General features: G+C 39.0%; 1 protein-coding gene across 3 annotated transcripts in view; it reads right to left on the reverse strand.

Annotated features, from left to right (window-relative positions):
- Positions 1-321: 321 nt before the first annotated feature.
- Positions 322-24,520, reverse strand: part of ABCB11 (ATP binding cassette subfamily B member 11) — a 98,490-nt gene continuing 74,291 nt past the window's right edge. For 2 of the 3 annotated variants that reach the window (XM_032355861.1, XM_032355862.1), the window contains exons 19-27: positions 21,324-21,428; positions 21,075-21,236; positions 15,215-15,418; positions 13,578-13,819; positions 11,030-11,186; positions 9,719-9,916; positions 6,209-6,415; positions 4,114-4,260; positions 323-3,290 (exon numbers count right to left, since the gene is read on the reverse strand). In XM_032355861.1, coding sequence (XP_032211752.1) covers positions 3,090-3,290; positions 4,114-4,260; positions 6,209-6,415; positions 9,719-9,916; positions 11,030-11,186; positions 13,578-13,819; positions 15,215-15,418; positions 21,075-21,236; positions 21,324-21,428 — 1,623 coding nt within the window. In that variant the 3' untranslated portion in view covers positions 323-3,089. Of the gene's footprint in view, positions 3,291-4,113; positions 4,261-6,208; positions 6,416-9,718; positions 9,917-11,029; positions 11,187-13,577; positions 13,820-15,214; positions 15,419-21,074; positions 21,237-21,323; positions 21,429-24,520 lie in introns of all 3 variants that reach the window. The other variant, XM_032355860.1, reaches the window with a different exon arrangement.

Raw genomic sequence — 24,520 nt, forward strand, 5'->3', positions numbered from 1 at the left:
GGTCCCATCTCTTCCTCTTTCTTCATTTACTTTGATTTTAGGGAAAGCCTCCTGTGGCTTCCTGTGAAAATATGTGTGGGGAGGGAAAGTTTTGAAACTTTACATGACTGAAAGTGTCTTTAGGCTTCTCTCATTCCTGAGAACAGTTTTCTGGATATGGAATTCTAGGATGGAAATAATTTCCCCTCAGAATTTTGAAAGCAAATCTTTACATCTTCTGACTTTTAGTGTTATTGTCAAGAGATTCTGTGTCATTATAATCCTTGAGTATATATAACATGTTTGCCCTCTCCTTGAAAATTTGAGTGTCTTCTTTCCCCAGTTTTCTAAGATTGCATAATAGTGTGCCCACAAAGGATCTTTACTTATTTATTATATTTGACATTAGTTGGACCCTTTCAGGTTGTAAGTTTATATTCTCCAGTTACAGGAAATATCTTCAGACCACATAAAAATTTACTCCCCTCTAATCTTTCTTTCTAGAACTGCAATTGCTAATTATACCTCCTGGGTTGTTCTTCTAAAATTTTTCTTTTTTTTCTTTCTACTTTTTGGCTCTATATTTTTGTCCCACTTTCAGGGAAATTTCCCCAATTTTATCTTCCAATCCTTTTACTTTTTTTTTTCTCCTGTAAAAATTAAATACTTGGGGTTATGGGATGAGTTTGATCATAGCATGAACCCATCTGAAAACACTAGAAATCACAGAAAGACTTGAGATAAATGTCAGATAGAACAGAGAAAGCAAGTACCTCTATCATCTGAGAAACATTAATAATGTAAAATTGCAGAAACCAAATCCTTTCCAGTAATATAAGACATGGGATAGATATGGAAACACTGGCGCTCCCTGGTGTTGTAAAATAAATTTGCAACTTTATTTATTTCTATATTTTTAAGGTTATAATCCTTTACCTTGTCACTGAGCCTCAAAAACAATTGCTTTCCCACATTATTTCAAACCCTCTGCTATCAACCTTTTCCCACTCATCAATAACTTTCAAGTACCTTATTTGAAAAATGACTCTTCCTCATTCATTTTTCACACCCCACACATTCCACTCCAGGAAACTGGCAACCTCCCAGCACAGAGCTTATGTTCTTCTTTGAAATGCACACTTAAACAAATGGATTTTGGTTTTCTTTCTTCAGTATTACAGGATGAGCACATGCATACTGAAAAATTTAATTCCTTCTTGCAGGCATCTTCATTCTGCGATGTTATTGTCCCTGCCATTTTTCATGACTTAACTAGAGTGCTGACTTAACTAGACTGCTGTCCTCCACCCCCTCCCTCCCTGACTTGGCAACCATCAATTCTTCTGACCTAACTAATTAACTTACTAAACCACCTTTCTGGTTATTTACCAGGAAATATGGGACAGACACATAAATAATATACCTCAATATACAACAGCTCAGGCTTAATTTGTAGGCAAAATTTCACGTGTTGGGCATGGGAAGAAAAAAATGTGTACACCGAGTACATCTGGAAAGAGCTAGAGTAGGAAGACATCTTGATGGCAGGACAACTTGGTAGGAACTGCTACTGAATTTTTCACTTCTGTTGACAAGACCTCTTTTTTGTTTTTGTGGTTTTTATTTTTTATTTTTTTGGGTGTTCATTTTAATGAACTCTTGCTTTTATTTAAATAGATGGGAATATCTTCTCATCTCATTATGTAAATTTATTGCCATTCTTAATGTTTTCCAAACCTTTTCTTTGGCTCTGTTACCTCTAATATCCTTGTTCTGGGCATTCTATTGCTGTCATTTTGATTTTTGTGTTAAAATATTTCCTCAGTGTCTGGTGATTCTCAACAATCTATTCCCATGGGAGAGTGAGAACTGAAAAGCCAAGGGGTACGTGTTGCTGGCGGTGGGCTTCACCATAGAGTAATCTGATTGGGGAGTTTCGTTGGAGGATCTCTGCCCCAATAGTCTCTTTTCTTGGATTAGCCAGTTTCCCCAGAGGGTACTCCTAAAAACTCCTGCCAGAAGAGGAGGGAGCTGGATTTTTTTTTTCTGCTCATATATAGCTTCATATTCAATCCCTTTGTCTTCAGCTGTCCCTTCAAATGTGACTTGTGTTTCTAAGTGCAAATGAGCTTCCCCATCCATCCCCAATTCCTTTGCTAGAATTACAGAAGGGCAGCCATCCTGCTGCAGGAGGAGTGTGTACTTCTGCTTCCATACAGGGGCAACCAATGTGAAGGGTGGTGACAAGGATTAAAAACCTGGGTTAGAGTCTTTATCCCAGGCTGCTGTCCTTCATCTCTTCAAAGTCTATTCATGAGATGAAAACAGTGCATTTTACCTTGCTGCAGCTTCATATAGTGTTATACAAAGCAAAACAAAACAAAACAAAACAAAAAAGCCACACTGGTAGATTCTAGTGCGGTAAATGTTGACGTCATCACCCACCTACTACACCCTGAATCTATAAATCCACACTCCTAACTGGTAAGTCCCTGCAAATACTCGCTCCTTTCTTCCTCTCCTAGCCTGAGAGTATCCAGAGTATCAAAGCCCTCCTTTACCTATCCTCATTCTTAGAGATGAATGAATCTGCTTTCACTTGCAAGAAAACTTAAGTGAGGAAATAGTTGGTTGTCGGTTCTCCTGTTATTTTCACACAGGATCCTGGTCCAGCTTGATAAACCCTCACTGACTGCCTATTATAAGTGTAGTGGGCTCTGTGTACACTGAAGTTTTAAAAATGCAAAGGATAGTGCTCTGGCCTTGAGGAATCCAAAGTCTGATTGGGGAGTTTCGTTGGAGGATCTCCGACTTCTTGTTAATTCCCATGTAGTTGGGACTGGCTTCTGCATGGAGAAAGCCACTGGGTAATGGCTGAGCACCTGCTTGACATTGGATTTTCACTCATGCTAACCCTAGTTTCTTTCATTTTCTATATACACATTTTAAAAACTAAGATATTATTGAAGGTCATTAGAAATTAACTTGGATCCCAACATATGACAATGTCTGTAAAAGTAAAATATAATCATTTCTCCTTAAAGAAAAAAAAAAACCCCTGGCCCTCTTGTCATTGGTGCACGATCTGTACATGAAGTTCTTCGATCAGATCAGCTGATGGGGGCTCCTGTGGTGACGAGTTTATAATAGGCTCCTTTCTGGGCCATCAGTTCTTCATGGGTCCCCTTTTCAATCACTCTCCCCTGTGACATGACAGCAATGATATCTGAATTTTGGATCGTAGACAAGCGATGAGCGATGACAATGCAGGTCCGACCTTCTCTGGCTTTGTCCAGGGCGACCTGCACTGTCTGCAAAGAGAAGGTGGGAAGTGATGCAAAGACACATGTTTGTTGCCTGGCCCAACATCGCAAGAATTCTGCTGAACATTATGTGAGTAACATTGCAGTTCTCCGGAGTTAAACCCAAGATGGCACATGTATTTGCTGACTGCAAGGCATCAATGATTTCAATTGCATTCACAGGCTGAGATGTTTCAGTGAAGCAAGAATGAAGCAAACTAGAGGTCACTGGAGTTTTAAAACACTTGATGGTCTCGTTGGCAAAAATGAAACCAAGGAAACCATGTAAGGTAGCAGTTAAGCGGTCGCTCTGGATACTGATCTTCATTGAGGGCATTTTAGTTCTCTCCAAATGAACCCTGATTTTTAAGGAGTTCACTATAAATGGTAAGTTTTGTAATTTTGCTTTGCCCGGTTTCATTTGCTTTCATGCACGCTGCACTTTGGACACCACCTCTTACTTTGTGTTGTACACTGTCTACCTGCTCTGCCATGTAACTTAGAAATTATAAAATATGAAGTGCCCAACTGATGACCTAGATTATTGTATTTCACTTAAGAAAGCTAATTACTTACCCTTGGAAAAGTGTCACCTAGCCTAGGCAGTCTTAAAAACAATTCTTATCTTAAAATTTAAATGCCTTTTTTTTTATTTGAGACAATCTCATTTTGCCTCACTTCCCTTTGACTACTGTCTTTTTGGTCCACCCGGTAGTGCCACTTATACCGTCAATGAATCAGAAAATTGAAAAGAGTGCCTTTCTATAAGGGCATATATTACAGCAAAAGACTCATTTATAATGATCTAAGACTTTAGAAAATCAATACATACCTTTTCGCTTTCTGTATCTAAGGCAGAAGTAGCTTCATCTAGCAGCAAGATTTTAGGATCTCGTACAATGGCCCGAGCAATAGCAATACGTTGTTTCTCTCCTCGAGATAGCTGAGACCCTTGGGCCCCAACATTAGTTTCGTATTTCTGGAAAAGGTATGGTAAGTTTGAGACCCAGAAACAGTCACTGTTCCTATGCTGGATGGAGCCCACATCAATGACCTCACCTTGGTTTTAAACAATTTTTTTTAATTGGGAATAATAAATGAGTCCTTTTCTAAAGGATGTCAAGTCCATTTAGGGATATAAGAAAAATATGGGGTTTGTTGGGAAACTAGGGGATTTTGTATCCCTTTCTCTGCATTTATTTTAAGTTTGTATTATTTTTTTTCTTTCTCCCTGTCTATGAGATCTCTGTGATTTAAGATTCCTGGTTTCCAAACCCTTATCTGGAAGATCTTTCCAAGGTGGAATGATCCTACCAATGCAAGGGCCCTTTGAGAGATCTTTTGGTCCATCCTCTTAGTGGGAAGGCATCATTCTGGATCTCAAGTTTATGTGCAAATCCCCACTCTGCTGCTTACTAACTCTGTGAGCATGAACACATTATTTCAATTTCTTTGAGCAGCCAACTTGTCTGTAAATGCAGACATTAATAACTAGTTCATATATTTGTTGTTTTAGGTGAAGTTATGAAGGAAGATCCCGAGCTAGATGCCTGGCATGGCTACATAAAAAATAGTTAACATTCATGGAATATTTACCACGCATTGGGTATTGTGTTAACTAGTCCAGGCAGATGATCCTTTAACATTCACAGAAATAATTTTCTCCCTACTTTACAGATTACAGTTTTAGGCACAGACAGCTAAGAAGATTGCGTAAAGACAAACAAATACAAAACAGTGAAGGTGAACTCTAAATTCAGGTGTATCTTATTTCTGAAACTTTACCCTTGACCACTACTCTCCCTTTCCTTCCATAACAAGCATGTTTCCTCCCTGTCTCCCTCGCCTCCTGAAAAATGCTAACCAGCCCAGAGAGATTCCTGACAACCTGCTTTGTTCTAGTGGAGAAACAGTGCTCAGTGAAGGGTATGATGGGTAAGTCTGTATGAGAAAGAGGCCATAAACCGCCTCCAAGCCACTGTCTCCCACAAAATGAGAACATGTTCAGCAAAGATTCATGGAATAAAGGAATCTCAAAGGAACACAGGAGCTTTGCTCTTCATTCAGAACACAACAACCAGTAATTTCCACATGCTTGTGGCTTAACGTTACCCAGGCTAGAGCCAGGCTAAGACTTAGGAGCCCTTGTGAAAAAGAACAAAGGGAAAAGCCCACCATAAGAGCACAAATTTTAGAAACATAATCACTTACAAAGAAAAGCAATTTTCCGGTGATATCTAAAAGAGGGGGGAAAGGTTAAAAGTTTGGTTCCTAAAATTTTGTTTCCATGTGTTAGTTTTCTTTGTGAGAAACCCCCACGAGGCTCTTGGTGGATGGAAAAATGCAGAGTCAGTATTGTACTAAGTTCAAACTTGGCTCTGGAAAAGTGAGAAGCATGAAGGCAGGTGTAACTCCCCGCACCATGCGCAGAAGATGCTGCCAAGTAATGCCATCATGACCATGACGATGACCATAATAATAGCAGCAGCTTTCTTTGGATGGCTATTATGTGTATTCTCCCATTTTAATGTTGTTTTGCCAATGGCCGAGTCTCAAAAAAGATAAGAAATTGTGCCACATTTACCCAGCTAGGGAGTGGCAGAGTTTGAGTTCAAACCTCTGCCTGCTCCAAATCTCAGGATTGTTTCCCACCTTGCTCCTCGAAGGCTCAGTGTAGTTGTGCTTTATTTACAATAAATTTCATGGCATCTTTTGCACTGGATAATATAATACTAAACACTAAACACTAAAAAGTAGATTGATGAAGGACATTTTTTGCTTAAAATACAGAGGCAATCCCAGGGCACCAGGAAATGACCCATGTTGCTTTTGACCCTCTCCTTGAGCCATAGTCATAACACTTTTTGGACCCTCTACCTCTACCCATCCCCATCTCCCACAAGGAAAGACTCTGACCTAGTCCTCACCTCTGGGAGTGACATGACAAAGTCATGTAGCTGCGCCTGCTTTGCGGCTTCTATGACTTTTTCCATGGGGATTTCTTGGGTGGTGTCCCCATACTTGATATTGTCCATGATGCTACAGGCAAACAACACTGGCTCCTGGGAAACAATCCCAATGTTCGATCGGAGAAACTGGACATTGACCCTTTTGCTGTCATGCCCATCTATCATCTGCCAATAGAGGGGACAAGCAGAGCATTAAGTTTTAGAATCTCAGCAGTGAGGAAGGTTCATATTCTAGAGGTAGTATTATACAAGACATTTGCTTTGCTCAAGAGAGAAAAAATCCCAGGAGTCTCATAATTAAGTTATGTTTCCTTTGACCTCTGGAGGTAATATGTGTCAGGAGTGGTGTCAGAGTTAGGATTATATTATGCTTTTGTTTGTTTGTTTTCCAAAGCCTAGCTTTATAGGCAGTGCAAATGAGAAAGTCACTCAGAACAGTTATTTTGTCAAGAAAAATTTCCCTTAGACTTTGGTGCAGTACGTCCCCTACAAGTATGAAGAATTCTCCATTTTGAGACTCCACAGGTTATGAAAGAGGCTTTCCTATGTAAAGCTATTGGACTATATAAGAATTAAATCTGTTTCCTTTATTTTACTGATACTAACAGGAGATAACAGACCCAAGTAAGACAGGAGTACATTTATTCACTTAGGCCACAAACATACATTGAATTTCCTGTTGCAAGGACACCATTCTAGGCAGTCTTTTGGCTGTCATGTGAAGGAAAAATAATCTGTGTTCTAGCTATTCATGGGCAAGACACTCAAGTACAGGAATGCAAATATCTACCAGTTGAGCTGTTTCACTTAAAAGCTTTAAAACAGTAAAGGTATGGTATGTCTAAAACTACCCTAAATTGTTTGGCCTTATGATTTCAGAAAAAGATTATGTTAAATGTTGTGAACATGCTATATTTTCTTTAAATTCTCAGCAACGGAAAACGCAAACATTTGTTGGAAAAAAATGTAGGGCATTCCTCAGCAATTAGCCCTTGTTCATCTTCCTCTACTCATTTTCCATAGTACTTATAGATTGTAAAGCACAATTTAATACCTAATTACATACGGGAGCTGTTTGCTAATTACTGTACATGAGCTAGTATTGTAAGCCCCCAAAAGGCAGAAGACATGCTTCATGCTCTTAGAATCTCCCAGAGGACCTAAGACAGTACTCTATATCAGAGGAATTTAATGTTGAACATGTTAAAAGCTGCATTTGGTAGCTTTCTTAAGAACAAAGACAGTTTTTACAAATTGCATAAAAGGTGGTGTCTTTCTACTTGAAAAAGGTTCGCAGAATTGTTTTACAATGATCCAACAAAATGTATTGTGTTTATGAGATGCAAGGAATCATGCTGATTTCATCATGGGCGTTGCTTCCTACCTATGACCAGAACAGGCACTGAGCACATTGAGAGAAACACATTTAATGGATACGTTAATGTTGGAAAGCTCAAATATGAAGCGTCAGGGTCCCTGTATGTCTCATAGTTCACATTCAGCCTGGGGTGATAGGATGATCTGACATTTTGGGAAATTAGACCCTCTCCTTTGCAGAGATCAGACCGCAGTGTGATATGCTTTCTAGGTTCATCGATCACTACTTACCTTTAAGCAAATTAAAATCTCTATACTGAAAATTAATAATAATGTGATTATAAATTATATATAATCAACTCATTCTCCTTATTTGCATAATTTCTTCAACTCTACCAGTATCTGTTCACTTGTTTCTTAGATTGCTTTATGCAGGGGACTCTTTAGTTGCCTCCTTTGAGTTTTAGCATTTATTTTCTTAATGTGACCTGTCCTCATGGCAATGAAGATTATACTACCCACAGAACTCAAAAAGGCTTTTTTTCAAAATATTAGGATTAAGCAACCAATCAAGTGTGGAACAGAATAAAACATTTTCAGACCTATGCCTCTGAATCATTTTTAGAAAACTACTGGCGGATGCACTCCAACAAAGTGAAAGGGAAACCCAGGAAAGAAGACGATATGGAATTAGGAAATAATGGATCTAATCCAAGAAAACTTGGCAGGAACCTCAGAGGGTGACAACTGTTCGGCAGCCACAAGTTGTAATTAATCCAGACAGTGATAGACATGAGAGAAAAAAGAAGTTCCGTCAGAAAAGGCAGCGGGATAGAGACATTGGAAGAATATAAAAATTTTATATAAAGGCAGAGGATGCAAGAAAAAAGAAAGCCTTTCAGAAAAAGATCAAGAAAGAAAATGTACTGCTGACCTAACTCACCACTTGACTAGGGGATGAACAATATTTGCATAGTCATAATAAAAGTTGTTCGTAGATTTTTAACTTTTAGAGTCAGCCTAGAGTGAAAGCTGAAAGATAGTAAATGTTATAAACAGAATATTACTGTTTTGCATTTTGATAATATAAAAGTACAGTTATTAAGACTGGAGAAATAAAAGGAGGGAGGAAGAGGTGAAAATAAACAGAATTGCTACTAACCTCATATCAGAAAATGAGAATTCAAGAGTAACTATCTGTAGGTGGTAGAAAAGAAGCAGAATTATATTCATTAAATTTACAAACAGAGGAAATGTTTAAAGTGATATATCTATGTTGGGAGAATGTGCATAAAGGGAACGGGAGTGGGAAGGATAAGCTAAATTTCCATCTCTTGAGAATAAATCAACAGAGAATCTAAATTTGTTAAATCGTGAAATAGCAGCATAATCATATTATGTAGAGACACTGAGGTAATCATTGAAAGATCTAAAAACATCATGTAGTTAAAAATAGTCTTTGAGCAGAGAAATGGGGAGCGGTGGAAAAAGGTAGAATAACAGGATGCTTTTTATCACAAATCTTTTCTATTTTATTTTGTAGTCCTCTGTATAAATCATTTGGAAAGAAAGAAAAGAAAAAGGGTAGAAAAGAGAAGAAATGCTCTGGAAAATGAGCAACAAAGCAGTTCACCAATTTTTCCAAATCTCCTTGCCAAAGTTTTATGGCACAGAACTACCAATTTGAGTTCTTCATGTCATTGAGACGTAAGTTTCTCAAACCAGGATTGTCAGATTTTTTGTATTACACTCCCCTCCCCCCTTGCTTATTTATCATTCTGTTCCTTATCACCCCCGTCAGTTTTTCCCTTCGAGGTCATTAGTTTCCCAATTAGTTTGCACTTTCCGCTCCATTTACAGGTAAGTGAACACTTCTGTTAAACACACTCATCTCTAGCTTTGCCGTGCGCCCGGTTTGCTTTGTGTAACTGGTCAGCAGGCCATCTGGAACTGGAAAGAATATGATGTTAGAGTGTGAGGTAGAAACAGGTCACCCAGCAAATGACTGAAACTGGAAAATATCCATAGGGGTAAGTGTCCAAGGCAAGCATTTTAGAGTGAGTCTGGCAAGGTGTGATCTGGAAACCATGTTGAAGGGGTTGGAGATGCTCACCAGAAAGCAAAGTTCTCCAAGGCATTTGCATTGCTTACCAGCTTCCCTTGGTCAGGATCATAGAAACGTTCCAACAGCTGAATACTGGTGCTTTTGCCACAACCACTGCTTCCAACAAAGGCCAGTGTTTGACCTGGACGAACTGATACTGAGAGACCGTTCAGAACTTGAATATCAGGTCGAGAAGGGTATGTAAATTTACAGTCAACAAAGTCAATCTGGCCCTGGAAGTTGTCCTGTGGATGGGAAGATAGGACTTATATAGGTTCCTACTAGAACCTAGAGTACTGAAAATGCAGCTAACTCAGAGTTTTAAGTCCTTGTTTCAGATATTCCTTCAACAGCAGGCAACCACAGTGCAAAGTCTGAAGACAGCCACTTGATGAAACGGCATCCTGTTCCCTATTCTGGCAGGCAGAGGCTAAAGGGAGGTTTGAGTAGTAATATGAAAGATGTGAGACCTCTCATTCGCATTCTAACCTAAAGGGATTTCCTCGTTATCCATTCCTTGACATTCTTAATGGAAAAGAATGACTAGAAGATACGATTCCATTGCAGAGGCCAGGAACTGTCCAAACCCCTACAGTTGTGATCCCCCCTGAAGATTTCAAATAATAGCATTATGCTTCCAATGACTCAGAAAGTTACTTGCACCCATCCAAAGGTGGATGCCATTATTTGTACTATCTGAATCATGAATTATAGAAAGGGATAGACATTTAATAACAACAGGAGGAATGGGTCACTTGACCAATTTACAAAGATTTCTGAATTTCAGCTTTACTAGGGTTTGGTTTTGTTTTACTCTCTTGAACACACTGGAATATTAAAAAAAAAAAAAAAAAAAGGCAGGGAGGATTAAAAAACACCTGTGAGAACCATCAGAAGAAAAGATAGTTTGTTGAGATCAACTTAGTGTTCTGGGGTTCCATATGAGCTAAAACTTGAACCTAGATAAACATTTTATCAATGTTACTGGACAGGAAGAACTGGTTTTTCTACATCCCGTGCCAGAACATTGGTAGAAAACACGGTGAAAAGACATCCAGCTTCATTCATTCTGGAACTAAGTGTGTTTTACATTACACAGAATTTAACATTCACTGGATATCATTGCCTTATTCAAATGTCAGCTTTATGAATAATTTTAATGCTAATTTACTTCATTCCTTTACATTTATAAATCTACTGTCTGTGCACTCTGAGTGCATATGAATGAATCCATAAACTGCAGGAACTGAAAAGCTAAGTGGTGTCATCTGACCAGCCCCCACGGCCCTTCTGCGCACATGTACACACTCATAAGCACGTCCTCCCCCATCTTCCCCTGTACCCCCCTCAGTACTCACCCACTTTTCACCTGCACTGCTGTACACCTTGATTGGGGGCTGTCGGTCCAGCAGTTGAAAAAAGCGTGCAGCTGCTATCTTAGCTTTGGCATAACTAGGGGTGTAAGAGGAGGCTCTTCCAAGGGCTGTCGCGCTGAGTACAACCGAAGAGATCACCCTGCAGTAGGGCAGATGCCGGGTAGAGAAAGAGTGTGGGGTGGTTGATAGGACAGCCTAAGAGGCAGACATGGGGGGGTAGGGAGGGGGGGGAGGCAGCCCTGGTTCTGGTAGGAAAGAACAGAGCAGCCTTGAGCAGGTCTCCCTAGACTTGTCTGGGAATGGGGGCTTGGAGAGACTAGCAGTTTGCAAATGAGTTCTATGTAAAAATGGTAAGTTGAATTGAACAAGGGGTGTTCACACCTTCAAACCCTGCTTTAACGATGATAGCCTCTTTTTCAAAAACTTGTTTGGGGGAAAAAAAGACTTCTTAAAAAAAAAAAAGAAGAAGAAGAAGAGAGGGGGCTTGAAAGATCACCAGATTGGGTTGAATTCTTCCAAAGCCAACATTCTTTGAATCTCTGATCCATGTGTAAAAGACAAGGATTCGTGATATAAGCATCCTTTTGTACCAAGCATGCATGTCATTCATGCTTAGACACCATGGGGAAGATACAATTGTCTGCTTGCTTCTCCAGCCTTTAACTATATTCAGGGGGTGCATAATTAGTGAGCCAATGGGTGTGTGAATACAGGAGTGATTAATATGGTGAGAGATCTGGTTGAAGGGATGCACAGAGGTCCTGCCTCAGTGGTGGTGGAGAGTGATGTGTAGAGTGTTTTACTGCAGAGTTCATAAACAGGAATTCTTTCAGGCTAGACTTGCAAACCCAAACATCTCTAGGAGCCCAGCCCAAAGCTTGAAGCAATGAAAAGCACCTGGAACAAAATGGGAAATGGTGGAAGGTGATGTTTCAGTTTTTAAAGAGAAGCTGGAAGTTGGGAATTTTCCACACTTTCCCAATTTTTACATATGTGCAATTAATTCTTCAAATATCTCACATAAACTAACAAGTCAACGGTATGTGATTTCTGATTTGGAGGTTCACAGCTCTCAATAGGCCAAAATTTAGGAAAGAGGCTTTCCTGATCAGAGTGGGTCAAGCAGGGCAGGAGAAAAACCTTCTTCTATATTTTTAGAAGAAATATAGAAGGCAAGAAGACAGAACTCATAGTTTGAGAAGGACCCCAAAAGAACAGATTTCTATTGGGACCACTTTTCCTAATGTCTTCCCAAGGCCTTCTCAGACCATTCCCCTTCATGCCTCTAACATACCTCCACCGCCCCCCAACACAACAGCCATATACACGTGCCCCTAGTCCCTTTGTACCCTGACACCCTTTGGCTCTCACCTCCAGAAATGTGAGAAACTGGATTCAAAGCTAATCTTATCAGAAGAGCAGGCACAGATTATAAGAAAAGAACATAATTCTCCTGTCCTGGCCTTTGCTGTCTCCACCTGGCAGGATTCAGCTGGAAACATGCCCTTCTTGCAAGAAGTAGAGTTCAGGTAAGATGGTTCAAAGAACCCTCTGATCCAAGGCCTCTAGATTTTTCTCAGTGTTCACCAGTATGGCTGACTGTAAATGGTTCATTCATCCTATTACTCTGTACACATCCCTTTGCAATATGACTTTTTTACTCCTCTGTGATAGTGTGAATTATAGTAAGAAACATCTATTTGGTCTTTGGCTCCCATTCCTGGCACAGAGCTCTTAAATCCTTGGAAGTTCTAAATTTGGAGAGAGATCAAGGTGTCTTTGGTTATGTTAATGAGGTGCCTTTGAAAGGCCCCTAGCAACCTAGAGCTGGGGGCTGGTTGCCAGGGGAAACAAGCACACAAGTAGAGGGGTGGAAATTTCAGTCCTATACCGCCTCCCAACCTCTGGGAAAGGTAGGGTGTCTGAAGGGTCTAAGGAAAGCGATATGCCCAGTCTTGCAGGACAGAGCCCTTAACCTGTGAGATCCAACGCCATTTCCTGATAAATGGTGTCAGAATTAAGTTGAACTGTAGGACAGCCACTGGAGGTCAGAAGTGTCTGTGTGACAGCAGTGTGACAATAAAAGAGAAACACAATTGGCTCCTCTCATTGAAAGGTAGATTTTCATTCTCTTTTCTTAAGTCTGGGCTTGGTTGTTTGACTTCACTCTGCTAAAGAGATATTTGAAAATGTGGTGCCTGCAGGGACTCGAAAAGTGGTTTCACAAAGCACAACAGGTCTTGCTTTCTTCTGTTGTGCTTGGAATGCTGAGACGGTGATAGGAAGAAAAGCCCACCGGCTAGAGAGGCCATGCAGAGACAGACAGAAGACACACAAAAGCCTGACTGAATCAGTCCAGTCCAGAAGAACCACCCTGACAACCCACAGAATCTTGAGAACTCGTAAATCCCAACTGTTGAAGACACCAATGTTGGTATGGTTCATTAAAGCAGCAAAGGCTACCTTACAGAGTCGGGCTATTCCTCCCTAGCCTGCTGATCTTTTACAACCTTGGCCTGATAGTCCTCACCTGAACACATAGCTGAAATGGAGCCCCTCGTTGGGGATTAAGTAGCCCCCATATCTGTAGGAAGCAGAATTAGCAACAAACACCATGCACTGGGAAAAACCAAAGCAGAATCCATAAACGTTCGCTTTTCGAAACGCAGTCTTGAACGGCTTCTCCAGCTCAGTCTCGAAGGCTTCAATAAACTGCCTCTCCTTTCCAATCCCGGCGACAGTGCGGATATTACCCAGAGCTTCATTTGTAATCTGAAACGTGGAAAAGAGTCTTGGGAATAAAAGAGCAGAAGTAACTATCCTCGTGACGTTTCAGCGGCTACGCAGACTGGATCTGGTGTGAATGGCAGAAGGCAGAACGTGCCTGTGGCAGGGGCATCATCTGGGAACACAAAGACCCTGAGTCGGTTAAACTCAAATTCTACTTAACACTAACATGGACTTGTTGCCACTTCCCCTGGAAGACAGAAGGCGGAAAATGCACCCACGCTGATCCTTGAAAGCTTTTTAGCTCATGAATGTATTTGAAATGTCTAAAACGATATCTTTAGGTGTCTTCCGACACAAAAGACACTTAAGAATGTGAGTTCAAAATATGATTGTATTTTCTTAAAAAATTAATCTGACCAAATATTCTATAAGTATAAAGTTGATTTTTAGTCTCTACTATGAATCTGTATTTGTTTCAACCTGTACGTTAGGGTAGATCAGCACTGTTTTGGAACTGGCATATCCTACCCTAAAAGAGCACAGAGGAGGGCTACTCTTCTTGGCTTGTCTACTTGGGCAATGTTCACATTCCCTCTCTCAAGAAACAAAACCTAGATAACTGTAAATTTGTTAAAAGAGTAAAGGTGTGTGCATGTGTATATATGATTCCTTATACCTGATAAATGTCTATGCTGCCATCTCCCCATTTACCTGATAACCAGATACTCATTTGTAGGCTTTTAAAAGTGCATCCCTGAAAACTAAGAATATTCGAGACCTAAACTGTACGTCATAGCTCTATTTGGGAAAGACATTTGTTAGAAGTCTAGCAGACACTAAAGTGTGAAAATCCCAAAGTGTGTGCCATTCAAAAGATGGTAGCTTCTCTCTGTGGGTGCAGCGTGACCTGGGGAAACCACTTAGCTAAAAAAACCAAGCAGACAGAAAACTGAAGTCTCCACTCCTGCGAATAAGAACATACAGAACTGTGGGGCGCCTGGGTGGCTCAGTGGGTTAAAGCCTCTGTCTTCAGCTCAGGTCATGATCTCAGGGTCCTGGGATTGAGCCCGCAAGCCTGCTTCCTCCTCTCTCTCCGCCTGCTTATGATCTCTGTCTGTCAAATGAATAAATAAAATCTTAACAACAACAACAAAAATAATATACCGAATTGGGATGTGGAGAAAACAACCTGTCAGAGAGGACGCTGAATATGGAGCCCTGTTTGCCCCGCTGTTTCTCTACACTTGTTCGCACTCATCAGAGCTTCATTGTCACAGCCTTCGGGCCAAGGCGCACACAAAAAAGGCTAGAGGGAGGCTTCCGGGGATGAACGTTTGTAGGCTAACGGCTTCCTTAAATCTCTCTGTACTGCTCACTCTTAACGGTTTGACAGCCACGGAGCTGTAAGCAGTTTGAAAATTGGGTCTGCTCGATTACCTGGCCGGCGATCTCCAGAGCCTCCTTGTCTTGAGAGGCAAAGCCTGTCAGCATTCGGGTCTGTATGGCTCCCGATAAAGCCAAGAAGGGGAAGAAGCACAGTATGACCAGGCTTAGCTTCCAGCTAAAGAAGAAGGCAATGATCATGGCCACAGTGATGTTAGTGAAGGAATTGACCATCATTCCGATTTGAGAGCCGGCTGCCTGCAAACCAAAAGCAATGAACCCATCTCAGACACACAGTCTCTCTTACCAAATTCCACTATGTGAAAAGGCAATCTTATACAAAAAAGAAAGTATTCTGATAAAATATGTGTAACACGATGTTTATACTTACACTTAGCCCTTCATAAGTATACAATTCCGTGGCATTAAATACATTCGGGCTTGTGTAACCATCACCACCATCAATGCCCAATATCTTTTTATCATCTACAACAAGAACTCTGAACCCATTAAATAATAACCCCTCTTTCTTCCTCTCCCCAGCCTCCTGACAACCTCTATTCTACTTTCTGTCTCTATAAATTTGCCTCTTCTGAGTACCTAAGTGGAATCACACAATAGCCTTCTGTGTCCAGCTAATTTTACTAAGCATATCATTTTCAAGGTCCATCCACGTTGTAGCACGTATGAGAATTCCTATTCCTTTAAAAGCTGAATAGTATTTCATTATATGTATATACCACATTGTGTTTATCCATTCATCTGTTGATGGACGCTCACGTTGCTTCAACTTTGGGCCATATGAATAATGTTGCTATGAACATTGATGTACAAATATCTATTTGTGTTTTTCTTCTTTTGGATATATGCCTAGAAGTGAAATTACTGGGTCATTTGGTAGTTCTATGTTTAAAAAGATGTTTTAAAATAATGAGCTCCCTAATGCATTTGAAGACTGGATTAATAAAAGTCCATTTTATTCATAGCTTTGTGGAAGCTCATCCAGTGACTGATTCCATTTTATGGGTGTCAGAGCTATAGCAGTCCATATGAGATTAATTCAGCCCTAAGCAAGGGCTGCTTATATGTCAGGTGACTATGCATTTGGTCTGCTTGAAACTAACCAGGACTTGGACTTATGGTAATCTTTTTGATTATTCAATGAAGACTGATGCTTGTTCTATAATCATAGTTTTGAAAACTGTACAAGACTATTCTAAGAGCCCACTTTGATTCTCATTGAAGTTAACCTGCTCATTGGTACAAAATCACATGCTGACTTAATAACTAGCTGTTCCATCAATACAAAATGGACAAAAAGGATTCTGTCTCAATATGGGTGGAGAAGGGACACTCGTGGTAATTACTATTTATAATAAAAATTATTTCATGGTTTCAAATCTTTCAGTTGCAACTATGCAGATGTGACCAAAGGTCGGTATCTTCTGTGTAGAAAAGACTTGCATGGGTACAATTGCAAGATTTTTGTCAGGATTTTAGAGACTTTAGCATTATTTAAAAGATAAAGAATTCGAAACAATCACAAGTAAGCTATTAGGTAACAATAGGTACTAAGGAAGTGGTAGACAAGAATAATTTACATCTTCATTCTGTATTAAAGACTCATATGGAATATGAGCTCTCTCTCCCAAGAATTCCTATATATTGCTTATAACTTCCTTGAAGATAGGAATGAAAAGCTAAATTAAAAGTTTATATGTACACCTATATTTATAGCAGTGTTATCCATAACAACCAAAAGGTGGAAGCAGGCCAAGTGCTCGCTGACAAATGAATGAATAATCAAAATGTGGCCTACACAAACAATGGGTTATTATGCAAGCCTTTAAAAAGAAATGAAATTCTGACACATGCTACAACATGGATGAAATTTGAGGACATCAAGCCAGGGAAATACACCAGTCACAAAAGGACAAGTATTATATGCTTCTGCTTATGTGAGGTTCCTGGAATAGTCAAATTCATTAAGCCAGCATGGGATGGTGGTTATCAGGGATTGAAGGGGTTTGGGGGGAGAGAGGAAGTTAATATTTAATGGGTACAGAGCTTTTATTTGGGATGATAGAAGTTCTAGATATGGAGAGTGGTGGTGGTTGAGTAACAGTATGAATATACTTAATGTCACCGAATTGTACACTTTAAAATGGTTACAATGATCAATTTTATATTTTGTATATTTTACCACAGTTAAAAAGAACAAAAAAATTTCTGGTTGGCAAGGACAGTCAGGCATTATAGAGAATTTGGAAAATAGCTGCTAAGTTCTTTGGGATCTTATTATTTTGTTTTCTTTTACATTCTACTCAGTCAATATTTTTTTAAAAATTTAGAAAGTAATACAGCTCAAGACATGTAAAATAGATTACATATACAACAATAAACATTTTTGCAGGGGCGCCTGGGTGGCTCAGTGGGTTAAAGCCTATGACTTCAGCTCAGGTTGTGATCCCAGGGTCCTGGGATTGAGCCCCGCATCGGGCTCTCTGCTCAGTGGGGAGCCTGCTTCCTTTTCTCTCTCTGCCTGCCTCTCTGCCTACTTGTGATCTCTCTCTCTGTCAAATAAATAAATAAATAATCTTTAAAAAAATTTTTTTTTTTTTTTCACAAAAAAGGCACCAGTCTTGATATTACTTTGTACTTCAATTTTTTTCACTTGGTATAACGTAAACATCCCCCAGATCATTACATTAATACCTTGAAAAATAGCTGCCTAATTTTCATATCGATGTATTCACTCAACTATTTTCTTATTGGTGGATATTCAGGTAGTTTCCAGGGGATTTTCGTAATTTTTGATCAATATAAACATAGATTTGAATGCACATAGTCACAAAATAGGAGAGAATTTACTCATATGAATTTTAGTCAGAGAATTTGCAGACCTGTTTATTCTCTAAAAAATGTCGGAAAAATTCAAACTGTAACCAATATTTTATGACAGTGTCAGTTCCTCCTCATCTTCACAAATATAGGAAGTTGTCATTCATGATAGTTTTTATTGAGTTGATAGGTGGAAAATGGTGTTTTATTGTTTAATTAGTATTTTTCTATTAATAAGGTTATACAATTCTTCATTTGTTCATCATCTCATTGCACTTCTTGTTTTGTTGCTTGTCCATATACCTTTTTTTTAAAACCTTTATTACTACTTTTTAAAATTCTCTGACCAATTTTAGGAGCACTAGACTTACCAGGTATATTAATCCTTGTTACAAATATTTTCATAATCATTTGCTTATACAAAAGTTTTAAGTTTTTATGTAGTCTGACAAGTCTACTTTATGTATTTTTGTCTTGTTTATGAAAATCCCTCTTCCTCCTCTTAGCACTCTACTCAAGTGTTTGAAAGTTCTAGTAATGAAATAAAATGAGAAAATAAAATAGTTGGTGTAAGTATTGAAAAAGAAAAAATAGAGAAATAATTATTTCTTTACATATAGTTTGATTATATTCCTAGAAATTCAAAAGACTATATTAAATATTTTAAAAATTAGTTAATAAGAAAACCTGAAAAAGTGGATGGCAATAAGATAAATATACAACTAAAATCTCAATCTATGACATTCATTCAGAATTGTGAAAAAATACATAAGAGAAAATGAACAAGATAGTGACATATTAATGTATCTGTGTATTATATATACTATACATAGCATATAGTATATTGTGTAGTTATATATCTTACTAAAAACTAAAGATTCTAGTTTATATGTTTCTCTTGGGAACTTTTAGTATCCTCACAACAACAATCTGTGTGTGTGGGAGTCAGGGAAGTGTTGTGGCTGCATGGATGTATTCAGTGGGAATCAAAATAAATTTTTTGAAGAAGCCAAGATGATTTTAAATACATTAGAACAGTTAATGCCCAGGAATTAAAAAAAAAAGAATTTTGAGGAGGAAAAATTATTGTGCAAGGATCTACCTTACCAGATAATAAACACTTATCATAACATTACATAACTAAATAGGAAGGTCCTGGCACAGAATAAATCAAACTGATCAATGAAAGAGAAGAGAGAATCCCCATAGCTCCAAGCATCCTTGGGAAGTTGACATTCACAATGGGCAGGAGGATTTCAAATAGCTGGAAAATGACATCTGCATTAAATTTTGGTGGAGGAATATTTTCTATCCAGGTTGGAGGGAAAAAAAGGCAAGATTTCTACTTTACACCAATATCAAAATATATTTGACCCTAGTTAGCAATCACATTTAAAAAAATGTTTAACTGGGGTCCCTGGGTGGCTCAGTGGGTTAAGCCTCTGCCTTCAGCTCAGGTCATGATCTCAGGGTTCTGGGATTGAGCCCCACATTGGGCTCTCTGCTCAGCGGCAAGCCTGCTTCCCCCTCTCTATCTTTGCCTGCCTCTCTGCCTACTTGTGATCTTTCTCTCTCTGTCAAATAAATAAATAAAATCTTTTAAAAATAAATAAATAAAACTAAAAAATTAAAAATGTTTAACAAAATTATTAGAGAAACTCTTAGAAACTTTTCATTTTATTAAAGAATAAGAAAATTTTTGTAAGATGATCAGATGCTACTCTCTGAATTCAAGTGAAAGTGAATAACCTTAAAAAGCCCCTTGCAGATTGAAGGATGCAAAAATAGAAGCGGTAAGGTGATTGCTTATTTATTTGATCTAAGCTTAAGAGTCTGGAAACTGGACACTAGAATACTCAGATGGTAAATGTAAGATGGCTACAGACTTTCTTCAAGCAGTAAGACAATGCATATTAAAACCCTCCAAAATGATTATACATTCTGAGCCAGTGATTATATTTTGAGAACAAAAAAATGATAAGGATATGGCAAGCTTGATGTAAAATGATGTAAGTTGCTTATAAAGAGGGAAAACAGAGATACATTTAGATAAGGAATTCTTAAATGATGACACCTTAAAATAATGGATTATACAACCATCAAAAATCTACTCTAGAAGAATATATAATTACTAAAATATGTTCACATCAGATTGTTGTAGGAGAAAAACAGAAAGCTAACAAAACAATATGTAGAGTGTGACCCAAAGTCTATGAGAAAACACATTTATGCCCAGAAAAAAGCTCTGAGGAAGAGGATCCCAAGCTCCTCTGAAAGTCTCTCATACCATTGTCCATATTTTTGGTTGAGCTAGCTACGAGTCAAGATATACAGTACTCAGTTTTTCAATCCTGAGGGTTTTTCTTTCAAGAACCTCACAAATTGTGGTTTTCCTTTTTCGTCTTCCTTCCTTCCTTTCCTCCTTCCCTCCTTCTATCTTCCCTTCCTCTCCCTGTCTTTCTTTTTATGTCCACAGAAAGTGAGCAGAGGTGCTGGATGGCACATTTGACTCTCATCACTTTAATACAACCCACTGGTTTTCTAAAAGCATTGCCTCACCTTACATATGGATGAGTCACCTGAACAACGAAGGCTGCAGGTTTTGGGGTCCAGAAATCACAGCTTTGTCTCTATGAGTGCCTCTATGAGTTTCTTCAGTTTCCGGATTGGCATTTACAGAGGCAACTAAGATCTCTTTTCCTAAGATTACCTGTCCACTGGGCACCTGTGTGAGGAGGCTTTGCTTCCACCTCTGGGGGGCGCCATTAAGTCTCATGGAATCTGAACCTCTCCGCCTGAAAATGATCTGAGGAATGAGTCTTAGGAAATTTCTCAGTTGCTAGACTCCCAAAAAAATCTACCCTGACAGATTTGACTCATGGCACTGATTCTGCACATTGCCTGAGAGAGACTGCTGTCCGTCAGGATGGTGGGAAATGTGGCTCTGGGACATCTCAATCTTGTGAGTTCTTATTTCATGGGAAACATATAGGTGATTATCAGAATGCTCAAAGGAAAAAATGTTTACTCCAGTTAATAACATGCCTTGTCTCCCCCACTTCCCAAAGCTTACCCCTTGAACTTGGGAGGCATCCGTAGCAAGCCTTGTTGTTAGTGCCCCAGGACTATTTCTGAGGTCATCAAACCAGCCAATGTCTTGCCCTAACATTGCTCTGAAACCATATTTACGTAGCCTTTTTGTAAGGAGTTCTCCAGATTTAGCAAAAGCATATCCCTGAAACATAAAGGAGTCTTTAGTGATATTTTAACATGAAAGGGGAGGAAATAGCTAAATCGCTTACTAAAAAATAAAATTCCTTACCTGCAGAAACTGAGTGCAAAGGGATACACAGCCCACTACTACAAATAGCAGGCACACACCATTGATCTGTGACCTTTGTTCTTCTTTATCAGGAAGTGAAAAAGTCTTCATAAGATAGTAAGCAAAAATGTTACTTTATTATTACAAACAAGAGCAAAAGAAATAAAATACGTTTAAAAGAAGTTTCTCTTAACCATTGAGTTAAGAGAACATATTAGTAATTAAACCAAAGTTATCTATGAGCATGTCTACTTTAATTCCCGTGGGAAAGAAAACTTGGCAAATGAAAACCAACAGCAATAATCTTCAGAATTTTGGTCTGATTTCTTAGCCTGATGTAGGGGCGCCTGGGTGGCTCAGTGGGTTAATCCTGGGCCTTCGGCTCAGGTCATGATCTCAGGGTCTTAGCCTGATGCAGGCAATTGTGTTGGCTTTTCACTGATAGAGATGAAAAATATGATGCAATATCTCAAATCCTTTATGTAATAAGGCAAAGAAAAAAAGGAAGGAACGATGGGAGGAGGGAAGGAAGGAAGGAAAGGAGGGAAGATTAGAATGTTATCTGGAACGAAGAGTGTTATCATGATTTCTGCCCTTCTCAAATAGTAGAAGCAATAAAGATGATTTTCCCATTCAGGTACCATACATATATGTGTATATATATATGTATAGACATATATATGTATATGTATGTATATCAATTTATATATGTGAATCATAGCATCATTAAAGTAGCTATCAAGGCATTAACTGGAACTAGTTTTCTATCCATCTGAGGTTGTTCTTTCTAAATCAGGGGAGGTTGAAAACATCCTTCCACCCACACCCTCCCCCGCCAAAAAACACTCTGGAAGTTGTGAATGGGGTGTTTTGAGTGTATAATTAGGAGCAGACTATACTTTATGAGCATACTCTGAACTTGCAGACGTATGCTCGAGCAAATGCCTGGGGACTCAGCTGTTGCAATAAGACAAGGGGAGAACAGCTGCATATTCTAATGACCTTGCTCTATATGGAAATGGATTTCAGGTACAACAAAACTTCCTAACTTGAGCTAAGTGAGGGAACTCTCAGTTCAGAAAAAGTATGCACTGGACAGCCTTATTTATTGTTCTAAGTTAATTTAAGTAACCAGAACAATCCCAACAAGCAGTTGCTCAAAAGAAACCATTTATTCAATAAATATGTATTAAGTGCCTGCCACATACCAGATAAATCTCTTGAAAACAATGTATACCACTCCATTAACAAATCCTTTTTTGTAAAGCAAAGTAACCTATTCAAATCAAATTCCAAATCGGAGGGAGGGGTTCTAGATTAAAGATTTACTGTTTCTAGGGTCTTCATGGTTCTTAATACTGGTGGAAGTGGGATCAGAAGATTCCATGCTCATTCTTCCCAGCACAGAATAACTCATACGTTTACAGAGTTTACTAATTTAGGGATTTAAAGACCTGTTTTTTTGGTTTTAAAAATCACTATACAGGGGCACCTGGGTGGTTCAGTGGGTTAAAGCCTCTGCCTTCAGCTCAGGTCATGATCCCAGGGTCCTGGGATGGAGCCCTGCATTGGGTTCTCTGCTCAGCGGGGAGCCTGCTTCCTCTCTCTCTCTCTCTCTCTGCCTGACTCTCTGCCTATTTGTGATCTCTGTCAAATAAATAAATAAAATCTTTTTTTAAAAAATCACTATACAAATCCCCCAAACCCCAAGCTGTGATTCCACAATTTCCCATTGCTCCCTCATGTCACCTATTACAATCATGGGCTATAGGACCATAGAAGTGCAGATTAGTCAACTTAGCTCTTATTTTATAGATGGAAAACTAGAGCCCAAACTATCAAACCTTCTATCCAAGTTCATTTAGCTAGTGATTATTAGATAAGGAAATGTCTATTTTTCTGATTCCAGTGGTTTTCTTCCTGGCAGGCTCTCTTGGCTCCTGGCATTACTCATCTTCTCAGTATCAAACAAGTATTTGGCTAATATTAGATCCACACAACTGTCCAGTTCAAGACTGGGCATCTGTCTATCCATAACCTTTTTCACAAAATTCTACCCCATGAGTCCTTTGTATATACTTGTTGAAATGCAACCCAAAAGACCACCTATCCATAGGTTTCCTTTTAATACATTTGCCATTTTTGTAATGGTAAGTTTGTTTAAGGAGAAAAGAAACATTCACTAAACTCTTGATATTTACCAGAGGCCAAATGTGTTAGTTAGCCTACTTTAACTTAAATGAAGATTTCCTTAAGTTAGGCTTCTTAAAACAACCCAGTAAGGTAGATTTTCTTGCCCCTCATTCTAGATGAGGAAACAAAGACTCATCAAGGAAAAGCCACTTGTTCAAATGCTTGCAGAGATCCAGGGCTGGCTGGCTCCAAAGTTCATGTTTTCTCCCAGCAGGCTACATCCACATTGCTGTGCTTGGAATACTTGTACATTTTCCAAGTCAACTAGACCCATGGAAAGTGAATCAGATAAATTATGTTTTATGTGTGCATCGATGCCTCGCTCGATTAACAACCAGGCTCCTCAGTGTCCAATCATTCGCTGGGTCTCCATTCCAAACTGTGGTCTCAATACACCAAATGTGAATATTGTGCCCTTTAGGTATGTCAGGATGAAAATAGCGTAATTACAAACAGACTATTATCTGACTCATGATTATACCCTGTGAGATGAAAGTATCATGAATCTGCTGATGAATATGTGGTAATTATGCTAAGAGACAAACAGAAATGATCTTCTTTATCAGAGAGGGAAAATAGTACTTCGTTTAGCATCATTCGCTTAGCAAATATAACCCTGTGAGAACATTAACCGTGAGCAGACTTTGGATTTCTCCAACTAGATCCTGTTACTCTGGAACTGCAGCCCTTAAGCTAAAGGCTTAAGCTGAGTTTTTCCTAGGATTTCTGGTTGTGACCCGAAGAATCACAGAGACTATTCTCACTACCAACAATGCGGGGGATGCTCTAGAAGAGCAGGGGTTAAAAATTTGAAAAATCAAATTTATTCTAACTTGGCCACTTCATACACTAATAGGGCTGGAAGGTATCTTAGAAACCGTTTTTGTCAATCCTTCCTTTTATTGTTGAGGAACCCAGGGCCCAAAGAAATGGCATGGTGTGACCCCAGGGCATATGGTGCTTGAAAAGCATCTAGAAGACCTAGTTTAAGAAGAAAAGATCTC

This window comes from Mustela erminea, chromosome 8 (genome assembly GCF_009829155.1).
Source record: "Mustela erminea isolate mMusErm1 chromosome 8, mMusErm1.Pri, whole genome shotgun sequence".
Classification (NCBI taxonomy): domain Eukaryota; kingdom Metazoa; phylum Chordata; class Mammalia; order Carnivora; family Mustelidae; genus Mustela; species Mustela erminea.